General features: G+C 39.2%; 1 protein-coding gene across 1 annotated transcript in view; it reads left to right on the forward strand.

The window, feature by feature from the left end:
* Nucleotides 1–25357, forward strand: part of LOC111161928 (OCA2 melanosomal transmembrane protein) — a 469742-nt gene extending 444385 nt beyond the window's left edge. The window contains exon 24 of the mRNA XM_022526004.1: nt 24825–25357. Within this exon, the coding sequence (XP_022381712.1) occupies nt 24825–24909 (85 nt within the window). The 3' untranslated portion in view covers nt 24910–25357. The remainder of the gene's footprint in view (nt 1–24824) is intronic.
* The last annotated feature ends 709 nt before the right edge of the window (nt 25358–26066 follow it).

The raw sequence follows: 26066 nt of genomic DNA on the forward strand, positions 1-26066 counted from the left end.
GCTTCTCCATCCCTTCACTTTCAGTCTGGATGTATCTTTAGGTTCAAAATGGGTCTCTTGTAGACAACATATGGATGGGTCCTGTCGTTTTATCCAATCTGCAACCCTGTGTCATTTTATGGGCGCATTTAGGCCATTCACATTGAGAATGATCATTGATAGATACGTTTTTATTGACATCGTGTTACCTTTGAAGTCTTTCTTTCTATAGATTGTCTCTATATTTCTGTTCAATGCTATTCTTAGGATTTTTCCTCTTTTATAGTACCCCCCCTTAATATTTCCTGCAGTGTCGGCTTGGTGGTTGCATAGTCTTAAGCCTTGCTGGTCTTGGAAACTCTTTATCTCTCCATCCATTTTGAATGTCAGTCTTGCTGGATAAAGTATTCTTGGCTGCATGTTCTTCTCATTTAGTGCCCTGAATATATCTTGCCAGCCCTTTCTGGCTTGTCAGGTCTCTATGGACAGGTCTGACGTTATTCTGATGGGCTTTCCTCTGTAAGTAAGGAGCCTTTTGTCCTAGCGGCTTTCAAGAAATTATATCTACAATTATGATTCCTCAATTTGACTATCAGGTGCCTTGATGTTTTTCTGGAATCTATAATCTTGGGTGGAGACCGTTTGGCCTCTAGTACATGAACGCTGGTTCCATTCACGAGATTGGGAAAATTTTCATGAAGAACTTGTTCCACTGTATCTTCTAGACTTCTTTCTTTCTCCTCCCCTTCAGGGATTCCAATAATTCTGACGTTGGAATGTTTCATGGCATCATTTATTTCCCTGATTCTGTTTTCGTGGTTTCTAAGCTGTTTGTTTCAGGCTTCCTCCTGATCCTTTCTCTCTGTTTGTCCTCCAGATCACTAATTGTATCTTCTGTCTCAGTTGCCCTAGCTTTTAGAGAATTTAGATTAGGTTGGAACTCATTGAGAGCATTGTGAACCTCATCCCTGGTAGCTTTCAGCTCTGTCCTAACATTGTAAACATCATCTCTGGTTGCTTTCAGTTCAGCCCTAATCAATTCCATTTGGTCATCCATGGCTTTCTCCAACCTAGCTATTGCCTGGATAATTGTTAGCCTGAATTCTCTTTCTGACATATTGTCTATGTTGATAGCCATTAGCTCTGTTGCAGAAGGCCCATCTTCTGTATTTTTCTTCTGTTGGGCATTCCTCTTCCTAGTCATTTTGGTGAGAGATGACTGAATGGATGTAGCTGGATGTATCGACCATGGTGCAATCAAGGTGCACCCTGGAACGCTTCTGAGCAATCAGGATTCCCCACCCAAACAAGAGAAAAAAGAAAAGAAAAAGAAAAAGAGAGAGAGAGAGAGAGAGGAAAGAAAGGGAAGATAAAAGAGAAGGTTCATCCCAAATGGGCCCCAAGGTAAGATTTATGAAGTATACAAACAAAAACAGACAAACAAAAAGACTGATAAAAGTATATGACAAGAGAAAAAAAATTATATATATATATATATATATGCAAATAAAGGAAGAACCTCGTCAAAAAGAACCCCAAGTGTAAGATTTATATACTATCAGGACAAACACAAAAACACAGAAACACTGGTGGAAGAAAAAGATGGGAGAGTGGTTATAAATTCTCAGTGTGAGCAAGGAAGGTTGTTTTGATTCTTCCTGGATTTATCTTGATATCTTTGTTAAAGGACTCAACTTTCCTAAGATAAAGGGGGATTAAAAATTGGTTTACCTATAGGGGTAATTTTGATTGATTAAGGAAATTGCATTGATTGAGGAAAGGGGATTTCTTTGAAGTTTAACTCTATATGAATATTAGAAAATAAAAATAAAAAAGGAATATACTAGACTAAACTAAACTAAAATAAAAAAAAGAAATTTAAAAAATAGAAATGCAAAAGAAAAACACAGGTGTATGTATCAAAACGTTCAGGTTAGAAAGTTATTACGGAATTTGATGTACTGGACATCTCACTGTGATGGTAAATAGGTTAAAAAATTATCTATATAAAAAAAAATGAGCCAGAATAGTGGGAACGAATTAAAAACAAAGTTGTCCTTTGAAGTAGTGGTGGTTCTCTTGTAGTCTTTTTTTTTTTTTTTTCTTTCCTGGTTTGTTTTCTGGGGGAGGGGCCTGCCACGTGGGTTTTCAGTCAGTGAGGTTCTCTGAGTTAAGTCTTCCCACCCCCCTCAAGGGGGTGGGCTCTGAGGAAACTGTTTTTTTCAGGCTTTTATTCTCTGGCGGTTTTTATGTTAGTTCACTTTTTTTTTTCTCTCTCTCGCCTTGACCGCTTTTGATGGTTTTTGTAGGTTTAGAGGAAAGCAAACTGCACCCTGACCTCCCTCTCAGACAGAAGCCTCAGTCTGGCTGCAGAGCCCAAATAAATTCCCCCTTGGCTGCTGGCAGAGCAGGTTCAGCGTTGTGGTCCCTGGGGATGCAGGATGTTTTTGCTTGTACCCCAAACCACGGCAGCGGCAGCTGTCTGGGCAGCTCCAGACTGCCAGAGAGGTTCCAAGCTTCCATCGTACACTGAGATTTTCCCACTGGCCAGGGATGGGAGTGCCTGGTCTTTCGCTTGCGCCTGTGAGCACCTCTCTCAGGGGAGGGAGCGGGGCTTGACTCAGACTCTGATAGCAGGGCATGGCACTCGCGTGGGGACTGCAAAAAGGCTGTGCTTCTGCCGGCTGGTGAGGCTCCCAGCCCCTCAAAGCATCCGGACCCCATGCACTCTCAGGCGCGCTGGTGGCTCAGGGACCAAGACCTGGTTTCTCCGCCACACTCTCTCTGGCTCTGCTCCATGGGTGGCTGTCCTGGGTCCTGGGACTTAAGCCCCTGTCCCTCACCACCCCAATTCCCACAATCCCCCCCCCCCCCCCCCCCCCCCCCCCCTTTTTGTGCTTTTTCCCACCCTCCCAGTTCATGCTGGTCCCCCGACCCAGGGCACTCTTGTATTGGGATATTACTTTCCAGTGGGTCACCTCTGGTGGCTCCCTCCCCCTTTTGTTTATCGTCCGATATCAGTCCGATGTTCCCACTCTGCTTTACCTGCCCACTGGTGTCTTCTGCTCCTGTAGAGATCCAGACGTGTATAATTCTGTTCTCAGGCTGATTTTGTGGGTGATCGGAGTTCTTTGGAAGGTAATCAGCACACTTTAGGGTACAGGTTGAGAGGGCACCTCCTCCTACTTCCCCGCCATCTTGTCCTGGACCACATCTTCTTTATCCATTCACCTGTTAAAGAGCATTTGGCTCTTTCCATAGTTTGGTGATTATGGTCATTGTTGCTATGAATATTGGGGTACATATGACCCTTCTTTTCACCACATATGTGTCTTTGGGGTAAATATCCAATAGTGCAATTGCCAAATCATAGGTTAGCCCTATTTTTAATTTTTTGAGGAATCTCCACACTGTTTTCCAAAGTGGCTACACCAACTTGCATTCCCACCAACAGTGTACGAGGGTTCCCTTTTCTCCACATCCTCTCCAACATTTGTTGTTTCCTGCCTTGTTAATCTTTGCTATTCTAACTGGTGTGCGTGTGGTTTTGATTTGCATTTCCTCGATCGCTAATGATGCCATCATCATTATCATGATGCCTGCTAGCCATTTGTATGTCTTCATTGGAGAAGTGTCTGTTCATGTCTTCTGACCATTTTTTTAACATGTTTTCTTCGCCTATTATATGGAATAGTTGACTGCCAGTTTACTATAAACAAAAGATGTGTAAATAATTGATTATTCTTAGAAATGTCAACTTCTTTGTGAGTTAATATTTTGCTGTGTTTTTCAATTTTGACTGCAAAACACAAAAGTTCTAGTATGTCCCTAATAACTAAATTTGTGATAGATTTCTTCTCAACTTGCATTAGAAAATAACCTTAGTGAAGTTCTTTTGGATACTTTCCACACATTTTTTTTTCTTCTTTAGACAGCTGCATTTTGTTACAGAAGCATGTACTCAGGAAGATCAAACTATCCTTTTTCCTTCCATTTCATCTCATTGAGATTGCCACATCAGTCCCAGTTCCAGGTACAGACTTTACAAGTATGGTCCCTACACACTATCCTGTGAGGAATGTGTATTCACCTGAGCACACCCAGCCCCAAGGAGAGTGGTATTTTTGCCTGCAGTCTGTGGAAGGTGGCTCATTTCTGTAGACAAAGCATCATTTCCCAATTAGATATGAACTGACAAACCTTGAAGGCAAGGGTTATATGGGCATAAAATGGGTTACTTGGAAAGTTGGGGGAAAAGGAATGGTAAATTTTGGAGTTTGAGACCTGTTGGAAATAATTCAGCTTTAATTTAAATATAAATGTTCTTTCATCAGTTTTGGACATTATATATATGAAAGTTTTATAGAGCTATTTTTGTATTAAAAAGGATAAGATAGAGACAGAAAGATGAGCAAGAGAAAGAATTGGGTTCAAATCTCAATTCTTTGTCAAAATAGAATGTAAGTCACAATAGAGCAGAAACTTTCCCCCCACCCCTGCAGTGTATCTTTAGCCATAGAATAGTGTTGAGCACATTAGGTAAATGCTCAAAAACATGTATTAAAAGAATTGACTATAGCAAATCCCTTTACTACTCATGTTTTAGTTTCTTCATGTGTAAAATGAAGTTTTAGACAAGGTTACCTCCAAAGTTACTTTTTAACTTTACAATTCTAGAAATTTATTATAATTTTAATGTCTGATAAGCTATTTTTAAGGTTTTAAGAATTGTCTTATTCTCTGATATGATATATAAGAAAGGATGAAGCAGTTTTTAAAGATGATAAAGAAATAGATTTAAGGATCACAGGTTAAATCTCCTGAGATTTGAAGAAGTCAATACCAAGTAATGGCAAAAGTAAAAAAAAAATTGTAGTTTTTGAGTGACAAAATAATAGGGAAGCCAACTTTCTGAGGTGGGTACTCTACATAAGTGGTACAAGGATAGTCTGCTTTAAATATCTCAAGTAGGAGAGACATTGAAAACTAGTCCTCTTCCACAGAATGAGACTGGGCAAGGATTTAAGAACAGTTTAATCTAAGAAAGAGTTGAAGGAACTAGATATACTGGCAAAGAGAATATGAAGGGGACTTGGTACATGCTGAGAGAAATATTTCCATACTGCAAGGAATAGAAATGGGACCTATGAGTACAAGTGGGTTTTTTGACTCAGTGAATGGGAAGACTTTTAACAATCAGAACTCATGATGGAATGCTTCACAAGGCAACTAACTCTTGAATCCTGTAAATGTCCAGTTTAAGATTAGAGCATTGAAAAAATGATGGAGATGTGTTTGATGGCCATGATCTGAAATTTATGAAAGGGGACATTTGCCTTAAAATGGTATAGAGAAGGTATTTTGATATAATGTTAGAATCATTCTAAATTAGGCCAGAGCTTGAGCATTTTTCCTCATACTTTTATACAAGAATCATGGCCTTTTGGTCTTTCTTTTTTTTGTACCTGAGTTAGCTAAAATAGGTTTTGGGTCTTGATATTTCCCTAATTCTTGGTCCTAGAACTTTATTTATCCCTATTCCTCTTTAAAGGATATCCCACAGAGCACTGTTCCCTTGAAGCAACTCAAGAAAGAGGGTTTCCAGGTCAAATCATTTTGGAAACCTTGCATAATACACCCAACCCTTGGAGAACCACAGCCCACATTAGAATATTGGATTTCAAGGAGCCCTGTAGTTAATTACCTCAGTGACCTGTGCTATTTTTTAGCCAGTGTTTCTCAAATGTATTTGACCTTGGAATTTCATTTTGAATAACATTTGGAGACATGCAAATGAGCCCATGTTGGAAGCAGGGTAGTCAGGTATGGTACCTATCTCTGGAAGCCTTAGAACTGTAGCACAGGGAGCTTTTATTGGCTGCATGATAGGCAGCATATGCTGTTCTGATGGGTAACAGAACTGTACGCTAGAGCCCTCCATCCAGAACAAGATGCTTAGGTGGCCAAATGTGGCTGGAGATGAGGGAAAGAATAGTAGCAGCCTCTGGGTACAGCCAGAACAGACTGAAACAGATAGGGCTTGAGCACCAGGAAGCAGGAGGTGGCCTAGCAGAAAGGATCACAGAGGTCATAGTTCACTTTCTCCTGTTTTTTTTCTGGGAATGGAAAGACTGGTCATTTTGATACAGCACTTCCTTGAATACAGTTTGGGTGGATGGTGCAGTCAGAAATATTTTTAAATCCCTTTAAGATAAGGACTCTGTTTTCAACCGTATTTTCTCTAATTCTGTGTTAATGCATTCTGTCACTTATGACAATTTAAGCACTGAAGGAAACCCCCAGAGACTTAGTGTTTAACAGTCTGAATGATTTCTGTCTCTGCTTTCTGTTTTTGCAATGTATTTGGGCCTCAGTCTTTTTTTTTCTGTAATGTAGGGATAATGCTATCTAATAATATACAGGTTGTTGTAAAAAATAAAGGAAGAATAAAAAAGTCATAAGACAATGGGATATAATACTTAAGTGAAATTCCTGCATGTTTTCTTTCCTTTCTCTTCCTGCAAGGAGCCAAATTTGCAGCTTTCTATTAACATAGAAACTCCTCAATCCCCTTTCCCTGAACTGTGAGTTCAGTCTCTGTGACTGCTTTTCCCAGGTGATAGCTGGCTCTCCCTCTGGAGTTGCTGTAACTTTCCTCTTTCTCAGTGTTTAATTGCTTCTGTGTATGAGGATGTCTTGGTGAGAGTTCTGGGAAATTTCCAACAGGTTTTCTTTTCTGTCATACAATGACTCTGGTGTGACATATTTTTTTCTACATGACATACAATTTTAAACAGATATAAGTTGAACATTATAATTCTAAAAATAGATACCCTAGGGCTCTCCTCCTATGTGGGGTGCTGTAGAAAAGGTGCACATTGTGACTTATTTAGTATCTAATCAGCCCAAAACCTCCCAGATGCCTTGTCAAAAACAAAGACTCTCACATGGGTTTTCCCTCCTTTTCCCCATTCTTTCTATGGTTGGGTTCTTCTGGTGCATATGTGTTAAGTCAGAACACAGAAAAATGTATACTGCCTGGTAAGATCTCTGTTGAACACAATGTTGTAAAACTAGTAAGAAAAGCCATTTGGATTTTAGGAGGTCTGGCCTTAAGTGTTTTCAGATTCAGGAAAAAGTTGATGCTAAAAACTAACACTAACTGATGAAATTATGTATCTTGATATGCCTGAATTGGTTTAAAAAAAGAAAAGGAGCTCTGGGGGATATCTGGGTAGCTTAGTTGGTTAGGCATCTGACTTGATTTTGGCTCAAGTCATGGTCTCAGAGTTGTGAGGCTCCTTGCTGGGAGTAGAGCGTGCTTAGATTCTTTTTCTCCCTCTTGCTCTTCCTCTCTCTATCCCTACTCCCATGTGCTCTCTCTCTATAAAATAATAGTAAATAAAACAAAAAAAATAAAAAAAATTTAATAAAAAATGAAATCTGAATTCCAAAAAATGGGGAAACTTAATAGATTAATTGTGCTTAAAGATTTTCCTCACCTGATAGTCTACATTGAAAAGTCACTTAAGTGGTTGCAAAGATGGCAGAGGGGTAGGGACCCTATTTCAATCAGTCCCCTGAATTGAGTGGGTTATCTACTAGACCATTCTGAATACCCACAATATCATCCTGAGATGTAAGAAGATATATCTAGATCTCTACAAACAGAATATCCCTGGTGATTGGTTTCCAGGTGTGAAGGGGGGAGCTGTGATTCTCTGGGCAGATATCAGAAGTTAAATGGAAGGAGGAGTGGGCCTCCAGGATCCTGCACCACTGCAGCACAAAAGCCTCCTGCGCTGGAGACCAAGCACAGACTCACAGAATAGCAGTGTCAGAGGAAAGAATTTAGGGCAGACTGAAACCTGGACCTGTGGGGTCATGCATGTGAATTGGGGGCAGCTGGTGGTTTTAGAAGCACAAAAGGCAGAGTAGTGCCTGGACCTGGAAGCAAGGGCTTGGAGTGCTGCCATGGGGTACACAACCCAGGACACTCGATTTTTAGCTGCACAGAAAGAAACGGAGACAGTGTGGCTTGGAGAGCACATTGAAGAACAGACTGCGATCTCTGTTCTGAGACAGAGGTTTGGATACAGTCACTTCTGCTTTGACTCTCAGAAGAGATGCAGAAATCCACCAGGGTAAACCATCTGAGACAAAAGCCCCCCAAAACCGGTTTTCACTGAGCCCATCCCCCCAAGGGGGCAGGGTAACTCTGTTCAAACAGGGTTGCCTGAGTAAGAGGGTGGCAGGCCCCTCTCCCAGAAGACAGGCTGGAAGAACAAGAGGCCATCAACCCTAAGGTCCCTATAAAACAGGTGCATCTTGCTTGGGTTGTGGTCAATGATTTGGCTTCTGTACATTCCCTCAACCACCCATCAACAGAATGACTAAAAGAAGGAACCCCTAACACAGGAAATATTCAGAGACTGTGGCCTCTGCCACAGAACTAATGGATATAGATATAAGCAAGATGTCAGAAATAGAAGACAATAGCTGGGATAGAGGACACCATTAATGGCAGCATAGATTCTCTAAGGGCAGAGATGAAAACTGATCTGGTAGAACTTAAAAATGTTATCAGTGAGATACAATCTAATCTAGATACTCTAACAGCTAGGGTAAATGAGACAAAAGAACTAATTAGTGATCTAGAAGACAAACTGATATAAAAGAAGGAACAGGAGGAGGTCTGGAAAAAACCAGCTTAGAATACATGAAAACAGAATTAGAGAAATAGATGACGCCATGAAACATTCCAAGTCAGAATTATTGGGATCCCTGAGGGGGTGGAGACAGAGAGAACTAGAAGATATATTTGAGCAAACTATAGCTGGGAACTTCCTTAATCTGGGAAATGAAAGAAGCATTCATGTCCTAGAGGCAGAAAGGACCCCTCCCAAGTTAAGAAGAATAAACCACTGTCCTGGCATGTAATAGTAAAACTAGCAAATATCAGAACCAAGGAAACCATCTTAAGGGCAGCTAGGGGGAAGAGGTTCCTTACCTACAGAGGGAGGAACATCAGAATAACACCAGACTTTCCCATAGAGATCTGTCAAGCCAGAAAGGGCTGGCAAGACATATTCAGGATACTAAATGGGAAGACCATCCCATCAAAAATACTTTATCTGTTCATATCTTCTGCCCATTTTTTTTTATATGATTGTCTGTTTTGTGTGTGTTGAGTTTGAGGAGTTCTTTATAGATCCTGGATATCAACCTTTTGTCTGTACTCATTTGCAAATATCTTCTCCCATTCTGTGGATTGCCTCTTTGCTTTGCTGACTGTTTCCTTTGCTGTGCAGAAGCTTTTGATTTTGATGAAGTCCCAAAAGTTCATTTTTGCTTTTCTTTCCTTTGCCTTTGGAGACATATCTTGAAAGAAGTTGCTGTGGCTGATATCGAAGAGGTTACTGCCTATGTTCTCCTCGAGGATTCTGATGGATTCCTGTCTCACATTGAGGTCTTTTATCCATTTGAGTTTATCTTTGTGTACGGTGTAAGAGAATGGTCGAGTTTCATTCTTCTACATATGAAGATATGAACAGACACTTCTCCAATGAAGACATACAAATGGCTATCAGACACATGAAAAAAATGTTCATCATCACTAGCCATCAGGGAGATTCAAATTAAAATCACCTTGAGATACCACCTTCCACCAGTTAGAATGGCCAAAATTAGCAAGACAGGAAACAACATGTGTTGGAGAGGATGTTGGAGAAAGGGGAACCCTCTTACACTGTTGGTGGGAATGCAAGTTGGTGCAGCCACTTTGAAGAACAGTGTGGAGATTCCTCAAGAAATTAAAAATAGAGCTTCCCTATGACCCTGCAATTGCACTACTCGGTATTTACCCCAAAGATACAGATGTAGTGAAAAGAAGGGCCATCTGTACCCCAATGTTTATAGCAGCAATGGCCACGGTGGCCAAACTGTTGAAAGAACCAAGATGCCCTTCAACAGACAAATGGATAAGGAAGATGTGGTCCTTATACATTATGGAGTATTATGCCTCCATCAGAAAGGATGAATACCCAACTTTTGTAGCAACATGGACGTGACTGGAAGAGATTATGCTGAGTGAAATAAGTCAAGCAGAGAGAGTCAATTATCATATGGTTTCACTTTATTTGTGGAGCATAACAAATAGCATGGAGGACAAGGGGAGTTAGAGAGGAGAAGGGAGTTGAGGGAAATTGGAAGGGGAGGTGAACCATGACAGACTATGGACTCTGAAAAACAATTTGAGGGTTTTGAAGGGGCAGGGGGTGGGAGGTTGGGGGAACCAGGTGGTGGGTATTAGAGAGGGCACGGATTGCATGGAGCACTGGGTGTGGTGCAAAAACAATGAATATTGTTATGCTGAAAAGAAATAAAAAATTAAAATAAATAAATAAATTAATTAATTAAAAAAATACTTTATGTGGCAAGGTGGTCATTTGGAATGGATGGAAAGATAAAGAGCTTCCACGACCAGCAGAAACTAAAAGAATACATGATCACTAGCTGACTCTGCAAGAAATATTAAGGAGAGTTCTCTGAAAGCAGAAAGACTCCAACAGTGATCCAGAACAGAGATAAAGATATAATCCATAGAAACAAGGACTTCACAAGCAACATGATGTCAATTAAAATCTTATCTTTCATTAATCACTCTCAATATGAGCTGCCTAAAAGCTCCCATAAAATGGCACAGGGTTGCAGATTGGGTAAAAAGGCAGGACCCATCCATATGCTGTCTATAAGAGGCTAATTTTGAACCTAAGGATACATACAGACTGGAAGTGAAGGGATGGACTCTTTTATGTCAATGGACCCAGAAGAAAGCTGGGATAGCAATTCTCATATCAGACAAATTAGATTTTAAGCTAAAGTTTGTAGTTAGAGATACAGAGGGACACTATATCTTTCTTAAAGGGTCTATCCAACAAGAAGATCTAACAATTGTAAATATCTATACCCCCAAATGGGAGCGGCCAACTACATAAGCCAACTGTTAACCAAAGTAAAGACATATTGATAACAGTGCATTAATTGTAGGAGACCTCAAGGAGACCTCTCAATGACAGACAGATCAACTAAGCAGAAAATCAACAAAGAAACTCGAGCTTTGAATGACACCCTGGAACAAATGGACCTCATAGATACATACATAAAGAACATTCCACCCTAATACAAGAGAATACTCATTCTTCTCAAGCACACATGGAACTTTCTCTAGAATAGACCACATTCTGGGTCATGAATCAGGTCTCAACTGATCCCAAAAGATTGAGATTATTCCCTGCAAATTCTCAGAACACAGTGCTTTGAAAGCATTTTTCACAAGAAAACGTTTGGAAGAAATTTAAATACTTGGAAGTTAAAGAACACCTTGCTCAAGAATGTTTGGATCAACCAGGAAATCAAAGAAGAACTTAAACAATTCATGGAAACCAGTGAGAAAGAAAACACATTGGTCCAAAACCCATGGGGTTCAACAAAGGTGGTCCTAAGTGGGAAATGCATAACCATCTAAGCCTCACTCAAAAAAAAAAAAAAAAAAAAGAAAAGAAAAAAGAAAAAAAAATCCAGAATACACAAATTCTCTTTACAACTCAAAGAACTGGAGAATCAACAACAAATTAGGCCTGCCCCATGCACAAGAAGGGAAATAATTAAGATGAAAGCAGAGATCATTGAGTTAGGAACCAGAAATACAGTAGAACACATCAACAAAACTAGAAGCTGGTTCTTTGAAAGAATTAATAAGATCAATAAACCACTGGCCAGATTTATCCAAAAGAAAAGAGAGAGGACCCAAATTAATAAAATTGTGAATGAAAGGGGAGAGACCATGACTAACACAAAAGAAATAGAAACAATCATCAGAAATTATTATCAACCACTATATGCCAATGAACTAAGCAACCTGGAAGAAATGTCTGCATTCCTGGAAACCCATAAACTACCAAGACTGAAACAGGAAGAAATTGATAATCTGAATGGACCAATAACCAGTAATGAGATTGAACCAGTGATGTGATCAAAAACCTCCAAAAAACAAGAGTCAGGACCTGATGGATTCCCTGGGGATTTCCACCAAACATTCAAAGAAATCATGCTTACTTTCCTGAAGCTGTTTCAAAAAATAGAAACAGAAGGAAACTTCCAGACTCATTCTATGAGGCTAGCATTACCTTGATCCCCAAACCAGGCAAAGTCCCTATCAACAAGGACAATTTCAGACCACTATGGATGCCTAATTTCTCAACAAAATTCTCAACAAGATCCTAGCTAATAGGCTCCAACAGTACATTGAAAGGGTTATCTACAATGACAATTTATCGTGGGATGCAAGGGTGGTTCAACATTCACAAATCAATCAATGTGATAGAACATATTAATAAGAGAAGAGAGAAGAAACACATGGGTCCTCTCAATTGGTGCAGAAAAAGCATTTGACGAAATACAGCATCCTTTTCCAATTAAACTCTTCCGAGTATAGGGGTAGAGGGAACATTCCTCAATTTCATAAAATCCATCTATAAAAGACCCACAGTGAATATCATTCTCAATGTTTCCTCTCCAACATTTGTTGTTTCTTGTCTTGTCAATTTTTGCCATTCTAACTGGTGTAAGGTGGTATCTCAATGTGGTTTTGATTTTCATTTCCCTGATGGCTGATAATAATGAATATTTTTTCATGTGTCTGTTAGCCCTTTGTGTGTCTTTTGAGAAGTGTCTGTTCATGTCTTCTGCCCATTTTTTGAACTGAGTATTTGTTTCTTGGATGTTGAGTTTGAGAAGTTCTTTATAAATCTTGGATATCTGCCCTTTGTCTACAGTGTCATTTGCAAACATCTCCCATTCCATGGGTTGCCTCTTTGGTTTTTGTTGTTGTTGTTGTTGTTTGTTTGTTTGTTTTTGTTTTGTTTTCTTTTTGTTTTGTTTTTGACTATTTTGTTTGCTGTGCAGAAGCTTTTTACCTTGAGGAAATTCCGAAAGTTCATTTTCACTTTTGTTTCCTTTGTCTTTGGAGATGTGTCCTGAAAGAAGTTCCTGTGGCCAATGTCAAAGAGGTTACTGCAGATGTTCTTCTCTAGGATATTGATGGATTCCTTTCTCACATTGAGGTCTTTCATCCATTTTGAGTTTATCCTTGTATATGGTGTAAGGGAATGCTCCAGATTCATTCTTCTGTTTATAGCTGTCTTATTTTCCCAGCACCATTTATTGAAGGGGTTGTCTTTTTTCCATTGGATATTTTTTCTTGCTTTGTCAAAGATTATTTGACCATAGAGTTGAGGGTCCATATCTGGGCTGCCTATTCTGTTCCATTGGTCTATATGCCTGTTTTTGTGCTAGTACCATACTGTCTTGGTGTTCACAGCTTTGCAATACAGCTTGAAATGAAGCAATGTGATGTCACCAGCATTGTTTTCGTTTTTCAAAATTTCCTTGATAATTGGGGTCTTTTCTGGTTCCATACAAATTTTAGGATTGTTTATTCCAGCACTTTGAAAATGCCACCGGGGGATGCCTGGGTGGCTCAGTTGGTTTGACGACTGCCTTCGGCTCAGGTCATGATCCCGGGGTCCCGGGATCGAGTCCCACATCAGGCTCCCAGCTCCATGGGGAGTCTGCTTCTCCCTCTGACCTTCTCCTCGCTCATGCTCTCTCTCACTGTCTCTCTCTCAAATAAATAAATAAAATCTTAAAAAAAAAATGCCCCCGGTGTTTGGATCAGGATGGTATTGAAAGTATAGATTGCTCTGGGAAGCATAGACATTTTAATAATATTTATCCTTCTGATCCATGAACATGGAATATTTTTCCATCTCTTTGTGTTTTCTTCAATTTCTTTCACTAGTGTTCTGTAGTTCCTTGAGTATAGATCCTTACCTCTTTGGTTAGGTTTATTCCAAGGTATCTTATAGTTTTTGGTGCTATTGTAAATGGAATCAATTCTTTAATTTCTCTTCCTACAGTTACCTTGTTATTGTATAATAATATGTATATACATAAGAATATGTATTTCTGTGCATTGATTTTATATCCTGCTACATTACTGAATTGCTGTATGAGTTCTAGTAATGTAGGGGTGAAGTCTTTAGGGTATTCCACATAAAGTATCATGTCATCTGTAAAGAGAGAGAGTTTGTCTTCTTCTGTGCCAATTTGAATACCTTTTATGTCTTTTTGTTGTCTGATTGCTTTTGCTAGGACTTCTAGTACTATGTTGAACAACAGTGGCAAGTTCGGGCATCCTTGTTGTGTTTGTGATCTTAAGGGAAAGGCCGAGAGCCTTTTTTTTTTTGTTGATGGGAATGCAAGTTGGTACAGCCACTTTTGAAATCTGTGGAGGTTCCTCAAAAAGTTAAAAATAGAGCTACCCTATGATTCAGCAATTGCACTACTGAGTATTTACCCAAAAGATACACATGTCATGAAAAGAAGGGCCATATGTACCCCAATATTCATAGCAGCAATGTCCACAATAGCAAAACTATGAAAGGAGCTGAGATGTCCTTCAACAGATGAATGGATAAAGAAGATGTGGTCCATGTATACAATGGAATATTACTCAGCCTTCATAAAAGATGAATACCCCACTTTTGCATCAACGTGGATAGGGCTGGAGGAGATCATGCTAAGTGAAATGTGTCAATGCAGAGAAAGTCAATTATCATATGGTTTCACTTATGTGTGGAACATAAGGAATAGCATGGAGGGCATTAGGAGAAGGAAAGGAAAAATGAAGGGGAGGGAAATCAGAGGGGAGATGAGCCATGAGAGACTATGGACTCATATAAGCAAACTGCGAGTTTTTGAGGGGAAGGGGGAGGACGGATGGGTTAACCTAGTGATGGGTATTAAAGAGGGCATGTATTGCATGGAGCACTGGCTGTTATATGCAAACAATGAATCATGGAACACTACATCAAAAACTAATGATGAACTGTATGGTGACTAACATAACATAATAAAAAAATAAAGGTAGAAACGTGTAATATAAAATATGGAAGTCTTTAAAAAATTCAATAGGACAGTCAATATAATAGTTTTTAACTGCCAGAAATAATAATCAAAATATCCATATAAGTTCAGTCAGAAATGAAAGGAGAAATTAATATAAACTTCATTGGTAATGAAGCCTTTCATGTTACACTATCCATTTCTGAGAATTGAAATATTAGATATATAATTCTCTTTTCTATGGAGAATATGCCTTCGTTTCAAGAGTCCACAAAACAGCTACAAAAATCCATTGTATATAAAGCTGTGAAGACAATCTCCATGATTTAATAACTGGATATTTAAAAACCACTGTCTCTGACTACCATGATTGATTTGCATTGCATTATAAATTAAAAATAAGAGGAAAAGGGTGATCCACTTTATAAAAGATAAATCAAAAGGAGTAATAATAATAATAATAATAATAGAAGTACTGGTAATTACACTAACAGAATTTTGGTAGTAGTAACAAAAACAATGATAGTATTCACTATTGCAAGAGCATTTATACAGTACTAGACCTTAATCATCGCTATATACACTATTTTTACATTTCTTTGCAGAAAATATTATTTTATGGGAAGATTAACCTCAGGAGGTTGGCTATTTGTTGAAGGTATGCAGCAAATTCAATTCACACCAGCAGGCTTTGTGTGGCCTCCACCCCTATGATTTACTGGCAGCTGATTGATTGTTTAAGAAACAAAACAAATGATCATGGGAGAAAAAGAGAGAGAGGCAAATCAGGAAACAGACTCTTAACTATAGAGAACAAATCGATGGTTACTTGAGGACAGGTGAGTGGGGGATGGGGGAAATAGGTGGCGGGCATTAGGAGTGCACTTGTGATGAGCACCAGGTGTTATATGTAAGTGTTGAATCAGTAAATTCAGTACCTGAAACTAATATTACACTGTATGTTAACTAACTGGAATTTAAATAAAAACAAACAAAAAGACCCTCCCCACCCCCCCCCACACAAGAAAACTGTAAACAGTGGAACTGATAAGTCAAGAGGTGATTTTTTTTTTTTTTGTAAATGTTTTTGATGTTATAAATAAAGCTTTGGCATTAATCAAGAAAAAGAATGAATACAAAAATTAGGTACAAAGGGAATAAAGCTACAGAGATAAACATTAAAATTATATTAAGATATTATATAAATGTGCTAATAAAAGTTTTTATAAAATTAATGTTTTTCAGGAAAAATATAAATCATCAAGGTTATTTTAAGTTGTAGATCCATATGGATGCTCTCTTTGAAATTTCTCATGTCCATTCTCTTCTTTGGCTGTTCAATTCCCATTTTCTGTTGAACAACAGACTTAAAAGTTATTTTTCTTACAAACCTCCTCTTTCTGCTCAGCCCCTTACACCAACAGTTGGGCACCACCAGGTAAAGGAGTTACTTGCTTTTGGTGCTTTCCTTCACAATCTTGAGTATGGGCCTTTGTTTAGTACTCACTACATTGTGTTGCATATTTGATTTTCTATTTGCTCCTTTCACTGTGGGCTACTTATAGGCAGGGAGTGCCTATTATTTCTCTTTATCTCGCCCAGGTATTATCCAACAAAGAGTGCAATGTAAATAACAAAGGCATTAAGTAATTTTAAAGGGATTGGAGTGAGGAGAGGAAGAATTATTTGTAACAAAGGAAGATTTGCAGGTGTTTATAGGGTAGAAGATGTCAGTCAAAAGGAGGCATTAAAGGTATGAAAGAAGAAAGCTCTTAGTGAACAAAGTTCTTAGAGGTGGGCCAAAGAGATGCAGTCCAAAGTTTGAGTCCAATACTCAATAGAGGGGAAAAAAGAAAGGTAAAGATAAAGGCTTGCTGGGTATAGATGAGGAATGCTGCTGCTATTTAACTCAGCTAAATATGTTCTTTAAAAAGTCAGAAGGGATTCTTGAAACCCTATGTTTATTGCTGCACCATTTGCAAAAGCCACATTATAGACACAGCCCATTCATCAACAGATGAATGGATAAATAAGATGGGGTATATACATACAATGGAATTATTCAGCCATAAAAAGAATGAAGTCTTGTCATTTGCAATAATATGGACAGAGCCAGAGAGTACAATATTAAGTGAAATATGTCAAGCAGAGAAAGACAAATACCATATGATTTCATTCATGTAGAATTCGAGAAACAAAACAAATGAACAAAGGAAAAAAAAGAGAGACAAACCAAAAAATAGAGTCTTAACTATAGATGATGCTAGAACCTAGATGAGGTTCGGTGGGCTGAGGTCCGGAGCCAATGACTAAGAAAGAATTCTTGAGACATCTTTGGTGCAAAATGGTGGTTTATTAAAGCATGGGGACAGGACCAGTGGGCAGGAAGAGCTGCTGCCCCGGGTTGTGAGGGATGGCAGGTTATGTACCCTGGGGTTTGGGGGAATGTGAGGGGAAGGGAGGTTTCAATGGAACTTTCATATGTTAAAGAGGGCCTACAAGGTGCAGGATATAAGGAGGCCTTGACCTTGTGGTTTGATCAATGTTGTCTTTAGGCCAGCCATTAACATCAAGATAGTTGGGAGATTCTTGGTGGGATGTCACAATCCTGTTATCAAGCATCTTTGTTAGTGAGATTTAGGTTTAGAAGAGATTTAACTATATTTACATTTCCTTCTACCTCAGCCTCTCCTTCAATTTTGTTTATGGTAGGGAGGGAGACATTAGGGCTTGAGGAACTGAGTTATTTGCCTCTGGAAATTGTGCTATTGATAAGGTAACTTATTTGTTTGTAGATCTCTAGGACATTTGTAAACCAAGGGAGACTCTGTCTTGCAGGATGTGATCTCTGCAAGTTAACTATTTGTTTCTGGTTTATGGCAATCAGGGGTGTCTGAGGAATGTCACACACATTAGAGGGGAGTGGGTGGAGAGGGGGTGCAAGGTGCCAGCTTTTGCTTTGTCTTCAGCCAGCCTCCTGCTCCCTCATCATAGAGAACAAACTGATGATTACCAGAGGGGAAGTGGGTATGGGGGATGGGTGAAATAAGTGAAGGGGATTGAGAGTACACTTACCATGATGAGCACTGAATACTGTATAGAATTGTTGAATTACTATATTACACACCTTAACTTAATATAACATTGTATGTCAACTATAGTGGAATTCAATTAAAAAAATAAAAGTCAGAAGGAAGGTCATATTCCAAATATGGGAATATGGGAGGAGCCAGGAATTTTCAGCAAAGGTATTGAACAAAACATTTATAAGGTGTCTTCATATGATGCCAAGTATTTGCAGGGCTGTCTGACTTTCCATTTATGTTCAATGGAGACCCTCAATGGGTAAAGGGGTTCTCCAACATGGAAGGGAGAGATTGGCTGGCTGCAGATATCATGGAGGGAGAGATAAGTGTCCCAGCTCTACAGATGGTCCAAGAGCACTGGTACTGGTCAAGAGACAGAGGGAACTAGCAGAGGTGGGCACAAAGTATGTAATGAAAATGCTTTTTTTTTTTTCAGAAAGAGAAAGAACAGGACATAATTTTCTCGAATTCTTTCTCTTTTGCTTGCTATAAAGATGGTACATACATGTCATAAGTTTGAACACATGAAAAAGAAACCATGCAAACTTGAGTCTATTCTGCTGGGGAAAAAAGCAAATTTTTACAATTTCAACAATTTCATTGCCACCTGCCTTTTTTCCTCTAAGTTTTGCCTTTTTACTTTGATGCTTTGCTCCTTACTATGATTTCTATTTGTTCCTCTGTCATTCTTTCTAGTCTTTAGCCATGTGAGCTCTGCTGCTGGCAGCTCATCACCAACACAATATGATGGGGAACACTCTGAAAATACCATAAGATCCCCTCCTAACATAGATGTGCCCCTCCTAACATAGATGTGCCTTCTCTCTTCTGTAGCTTTCCCTCTGGGTCACTACCTTCTACCCCACCAGGAACTCCTCTCTCTGTGAGAAATATAATGATAGGGCTTTATTTCCAGGATGCAGGAAGTTCATTCAGCCTTTCTTCATGAAGTGGATTAGCTAATTGTCACCTGGAGAGATATAGGACATGAGGTATGAGGCTGTTCAAATTTCAAATGATGGCTGAGGATGAGAAAATAATTCATGTCCTGAGGCCCTGAATAACATGAGGACAGGTTAAGGGACTGAAGAGTATGGCTCTCAAGGTATCCAGGGTCTATGTGATGAAGTTCTAGAACCTAGGTGAGGTTTGGTGGGCTGAGGTCCAGAGCTGATGACCAAGAAAGAATTCTTGAGACATCTTTGGTGCACAATGGTGGTTTATTAAAGCATGGGGACAGGACCCGTGGGCAGAAAGAGCTGCTGCCCTGGGTTGTGAGAGATGGCAGGTTATGTACCTTGTGGTTGGGGGAAGGGGAGGGGAAGGGAGGTTTCAATGGAACTTTCATATGTTAAAGAGGGCCCACAAGGTGCAGGGATACCAGAGGCCTTGTGGCTTGATCAATGTTGTCTTTAGGCCAGCCATTAACATCAAGATAGTTGGGAGATTCTGGTGGGATGTCACAATCCTGCTATCAATCGTCTTTGTTAGTGAGATTTAGGTTTAGAAGAGATTTAACTATATTTACATTTCCTTCTACCTCAGCCTCCTTCAGTTTTGTTTATGGAGGGGAGGGAGACATTAGGGCTTGAGGAACTGAGTTATTTGCCTCTGGAAATTGTGCTATTGATAAGGTAACTTATTTGTTTGTAGATCTCTAGGACATTTGTAAACCAAGGGAGACTCCTGTCTTGTAGGATTGTGATTTCTGCAAGTTAACTATTTGTTTCTCATTTATGGCAGTCAGGGGTACCTGAGGAATGTCACACACATTAGAGGGGAGCGGGTGGAGAGGGGGTGCAAGGTGCCAACTTTTGCTTTGTCCTCAGCCAGCCTCCTGCTCCCTCATCATATGGATGGTGGGGCAAGCTGTACATCCCTGTGATAAGCTCCCACAGTCCTGTAGAAGCTGAAGCTGTTCTGCTGAGAAACATGTATTACCTTTGTAGAAAGAAAACAATGAAATGGCCTTTGATTAAGATCTATAATCATGGTATGTTATAAAACCTTTTGGGAAGGAAAAATAGATAGGAAGAATGGTTTCAGTCTAAAACTCAAGTAGGAGACTTCAATAGCAAACATTTCCTTTTGAAACTAGGCCTGTCTTCAGTGTGTGGGATTCTGCTCTCAGTGTAAATGCCTGACCTCCATCAGAAATGGCATGGTTCTGAGCAGCCTGTTTCCCAGCAGTTTGGAAGCTTCGGTTCCTGGGAGTACTGTGTGTCATCACAGTTATGTTTTTAACCTAAAACGGAATGCATTTGTCTGGGCATCCATCTGACATTTTGCATCTTGATTTGTGCTTTGACATTCAAATGTTTTTGTCTTTTGTAACAGAATGTGATGTTTGGAGCCAGCATAGATTAAAAATAATCCCAGAGGGAAATGAAAATATGATGTGATGCTGGATTTTGAGCAAATTTGCTTTCCCTAAGCAGTAAAGGTACTGCTTTTCTGAGAGTCTTGGGGAGCAAGACAAATGGATCTTCTGGGAAATGGAACTGCTTTTGGTAAATGTAGAGCATAAATGTGTATACGCAGAGAACTGCTGGCAGTGACAGGAAGTCATTACTGCCCTTTCTTCAAATAAATCTCCTTCCAGCAGACTCCAGCCTGGGCAGTGAGTGAAACATTGAAACACCAATCAAGCTAACCACCAGGAAAAAGCAGCAGGGGCTCACCCCAAGAAGGAACATGCCCGCATTAGCAGTTTCTACAGAAAGAGGTGCCCCACCCTTATCTTTACCCATCAGATACTTAGGTGTGTAGCCACTGTTGTCAGTGTTGTCTTCAAATTGCCAATAAACAGCTTCATCATTTGTCTTGACCCTAACCTTAGAGGATTCTTTGTGTCTATGTTTGACTTCCAAAATGTATAAGGAAAAGGTCACCCTGAAGAGCCCGCTCCTCTGAGGGAGATGTACAGAGAGGGTGGCAGAGACTCTGTCAGGCTGTCTGAACCTGCTTTCTCTGAGAAGGCCTTGCTCCAGCATATCCTCTCCAAAAACTCCATCTAGAGCTAGCATCCCCTGCATCAACTCAAGGTCTTAAACCTGCCTTTTCACATGTTTTCAACCAGAAATTGTGATGCTCCTGGAGCTGCATTGGACTGCACAGTCCCCAGTCACTTTGACACAATTGAGCCTTGAAATGTGGCAAGTCAAAGTAAGGTATCTTGTAAAAAAAAAAAAAAAAAAAGTAAGGTATCTTGTAAATAGAAAACCTACACTGGATTTTGAAAATTAAATATACAAAAATGAATGTAAAATATTCCATTAGGAATTTTATGTTGATCATATGTTAAAATAATAATTTGGATATGTTGGAATAAATAAAATATATTATTAAATATAATTTCATTTGTTTTCTTTTGCTGTTTTTTGAATATGTGGTACTAGAAATTTGAAATTACATAGTGACTCACAGTACTTTTCTGTTGGTTGGTGGTCTGGGACTACCTTTTGAGTAGGAGTTGACAAGAAGATGACACTTTTCTTCACCTTCTTAAGACTGTATTTTTTTTATAATGGGGGTGGAAAATACTTTTTGTAAAGGGTCAGATAGTATACATTTCAGGCTTTGTGGACCACATGGTTTCTGTTGCAACTACTCAACTCTACTGTGCTGTGCCAGACACAGCCACCCTAGATGGTAGAGCAGCCGTTGATAAGTAAATGAATGGGAGAGAATGTGTTCCAATAAAACTTTATTTACCAAAACAGGCAGTGGGCCAGTATTAGCCTGGGGGCTATAGTTTATTGTTTCTTGATCTGTAAAAATGGGTGATTTACTTAAGTGAGTTCTCTTTGGACTGGGAAAGCACATTTTTCATTCATAGAATCCTTACTGTATGCAAGTTTATGGCTTGAGAGATCTTATGGTACATGCAGATATCTTTGTGAGTATTATTATGACTTTGGCATGTCATAACTAACAAATAATGGAGCTGGAATCTAAAATAATAGAGCTGGCATCTGATATGAATTCCCTCTCTCTCTTTCTGTTTCTCCATCTTTCCCTTCCTTCTTTACCTTCCTCGCTCTCCCCTTTCCTTTTTTTTCCTTTCTCCCTCTTTTTCTATATCTCTCACCCGCCTCTCTGTTTCTCTCTGTTTCTGCTTTTGTCTCTCTCTCCATCTCTCTCCTCGCACTGGTTTGGCTGGAGTTTGTACCCTCTGGGGTTCCTTATTTAAGGCACTATAGGTGGTATTAGGATAGGCTTAGACTGATCCAGTCTCCTGAAACTCAGTGAATACTAAAATGTCTCCTTTGTAGTCCTGAATATCATGTTTGAGACTCACGATCATGTTAAATGGACTCAAAGGAGTATCTTGTCAATCTTGCTCTGGTGGCTCATTATGTGACCAGACACTGGTCTAAAGCATTTATAGGGATGAGCTCATATAATCTTTATAATAACTTCAGTACATAAGTACTATTATTTCCATTTCAAAAATGAAGAAATTGAGTCATGGAGATGTCCCAAGATCATGCAGCTGGACAAGAGCAGGGCCCTTAACTCATGTGTTGTGGTAGGAATGCAAGCAGGTTTTGAAGCCAGAAAAATATTCCAAAATATCATCGGCATCATAGTGGTGGTATACTTTATGAAATTCCTTAATATATTTAAGCTTCAGTTTCTTTGTCTATAAAATAGGGATGATATGTATGACCTACCTTATTGTGTTTGGGGAATGTCAATGTCTCTCTATAAACCCTTAAGGTATAGCAGATGTTCAGTAAGTCGCCTATTTCTGAGAGGTATATTATCATTTTATGGTTTATTTATACCCACAGGGAAGCAGAATGTATAGTGATTATGAATATGGACTTTAGAGTTAGATTGAATGGGTTTGAATGTCTACACTATAACTGATTACCGAAGTGACCTGGATAAATTTGCTTCCTTTTCCAAATTCCATCTGTACAGTGAGTGCAATGATAAGTCTTGAAAGGTGATATAAGCAGTTGATGTGGTCATCTGTGTGAGGATTTACATGGTGTCTAGATACTAAGTAAACAGTCATTTTTCTGATGGTGTCAGATCCCCAGATGATGCTCCTTCTTGGGATCAGTGTTATCTCTGAGACACAAGTAACTTTTAGTTGGAAGCACACCAGAACCATCTACAGGGAACTTCCTCTGGGTTTGGACTCCCCAAGTATAATGTCTTCTTTTTGTGGAATCCATCTCTTGCAAGGCAGATTTGCTTCTGAAACATACCAGATGTCCCAGCACCCAGGTTGACGTGTTCAGCATCTTACTCAACACTGATGTAATTTAACACAATCTGTCACAGTGTGAAGAAAGGTTTGCATTTGTATGAAAGCTTGTGATGATATCTGTGGTGCTTGGAGTTGATCAGACACTGTTCCTGGGGTGCATTTTTCCAGAATTCAATGATCAGGGTTGACTTATTGCAAACATGTCTAGGTATTAAAAAAAAAACAGAAACAAAAAAAAACCCACAAAAAAAAAACAACAACCAAGTTTATTAATCTCAAGAAATTTAGATAATCTTAGTAAAACCTGTTGTTTTGGTTTTCTGTTTTGTTAAAGAAATGTCAGAATAGAAGCTACCACCTCCTTGGGGCACCTGGGTAGCTCAGTCGGTTAAGCATCTGCCTTCAGTTCAGGTCATGATCCCAGGATCCTGGGATCAAGCCCTGCATTGGACTCCCTGCACTGCAGGGAGCCTGCTTCTCCCTCTCTCTCCGCCTGCTGCTCTACTTGCTTGTATTCTCTCTCTCCCTGTCAAATAAACAAACATTTTTTTTTTTTTTTTAAAGAAGCAGCAGCAGCTACCCCCTTCCTGAAATGTCCAATTCTGGTTTGGAATTTAAGGAACTATTTCACTTGTGGATGTAGTTTCTGTGTTTAAGTTACAGCTTTGTGAAGAGAGCCTTGCTGTGGCTCTTTCTGAGTAGCCACTCCTCATGCCATGGTCAGGGAAAGGAAGAAGGTCAAAATTCTTGTCATTATCACACACTAGGCTTACCACTTACCAGTGATTACACACTTACCAGTGATTTTTTTAAGCTTTTTCAAGACAAAAACTTCAATCTTTGCAGTAACTTCCCTCAGTGACAATGAACCACTAAGCAATGTCTTCAAAGCATGAGTTCCAAATGCAAAGTGGGAATTGACTGGGATTTATTAGCCAGGATAGGGGTTTGTGGGAATACAAGTATATTATGGGAGGCATATAGGAGGGGAACTTTCATCTTTTTATGACTTCTTTTTATGACTTCTTTTGTATTTGTGCCTATCTACACTCACATCTTCCCTTCCTAAGACAAAATATTATTTCCCAATCCTACCTCTGAAGCTCTCTTCAATTTTAAGTATTACAAACTTCCAGGGTCTGTGGAAATATGACCTTTCTGGGAAACCAGTTTTCTCAGAAGGACAATTGGAAGATGATGCAGAGATTTAAATAATGGTCCAGTTACATGATATTGGCAGTTGTAAGTGTCATTATCAATATCAACACTCTAATATTATAGATGAATAAGTTGAGGCTATAAAATGTCAACTAACATTTGCAAAAATTATAAGCACATCTCAAAATGTCATGCATTGGTGGATATCTAATGAAGGCATGCATCCATACCATCTAGACTAAAACCAACTTTTCAATTTCTAGAAATAAGAAGTAATTGACTTTACAGATACAGAAAACTCCTAAATCGTGACAAATATAATGATGCAATAACAAATGTAATAATGAGTCTAGATCTCACAGTACTTACCAGATACCAGACACCACAATCCACTTTTCTTTGTTTTTCAGGTTGGGCTTCCCAATGATGGTCGTCTCCTGCACAGTTGGAATGTGCTACCTCCTTGTTGCTCATGTAGTGATGGGATGGAATTAATAGATATACATCATTTGAAGACTAAAGGAAACTTGACCCATCACCAACATCAGTAGAAAAACACCCAAGACCACTCTTGGGAGAAGAAAAGGTGCTCATTATGGGGGTGCTCTGGAGTGGAGAATTTTGGCATCCATATTCATTGAGGTTAATGCTGGAAAATCACAGGAAATACTAAATAGCTTACTAAAGATTCCACTACAGGAAAATATGTATATTTCAAAACACATCTTGCTATGCTCTGTAAGAAAAGACACAAATGCAGTATTCTACCCAAATGGCTTGTGCTATTTAACTGTCACTTTCATGAGGCCTTCTAGAGTTTTTTCATGTAATCAGTTTTCATGTTAAAATAATCAGCATTCAAATTGTATACTCTCCAAATACATATTCTCCCTTGGAAAAGGAAGACAGTTTGTAAGGAAACATTTTATGTGTTAAAAAAAATAAACTGGGGGCGCCTGGGTGGCTCAGTGGGTTAAAGCTTCTGCCTTCTGCTCAGGTCATGATCCTGGGGTCCTGGCATCGAGCCCCACATCGGGCTCTCTGCTCAGCGGGGAGCCTGTTTCCCTTCCTCTCTCTCTGTCTGCCTCTCTTCCTACTTGTGATCTCTGTCAGTCAAATAAATAATTAAAAAAAAAATAAACTGTATCTTGACAAAAAATTTAGCATTTGTTAGTCTCCTAATTTTTTAGTTGTTTACATTGTGTAAAATTGTATTTTATCCATTTATATATTTTTCTCTGGAGTTTTTAAGTCATCAATTACAAGTGCAGGGTGCCTAAGTGGCTGTCTGTTAGGCATCTGCCTTCAGCTCAGATCATGATTCCAGGATCATGCCCTGCATTGGACTCTGCTCAGCCGAGAGCAGAGATCTCTCCCTTTCCCTCTGCCCCTCCCTCCACTTGTGCGCTCTCTCTCTCTCAAATAAATAAAATCTTCTAAAAAATGTACAAGGGCAGAAATTTGACTTGTAAGAATGTCATAAGTTTTTTTTTAATAATATTTTACATATTTAACATCTAGAATAATAATCTTCAGTTTTGAAGGTGGTACATGCTATTTCTAATAATTATACAAAAGTGTGGTTAATGCACCCAGTTCTGCACACTGCACAGGACTCTAGGGTTTCAGTCAATGTTTATTAAATGTTGTTC

This window comes from Enhydra lutris, unplaced genomic scaffold (genome assembly GCF_002288905.1).
Source record: "Enhydra lutris kenyoni isolate GAN:26980312 unplaced genomic scaffold, ASM228890v2 scaffoldscaffold87, whole genome shotgun sequence".
Taxonomy (NCBI): domain Eukaryota; kingdom Metazoa; phylum Chordata; class Mammalia; order Carnivora; family Mustelidae; genus Enhydra; species Enhydra lutris.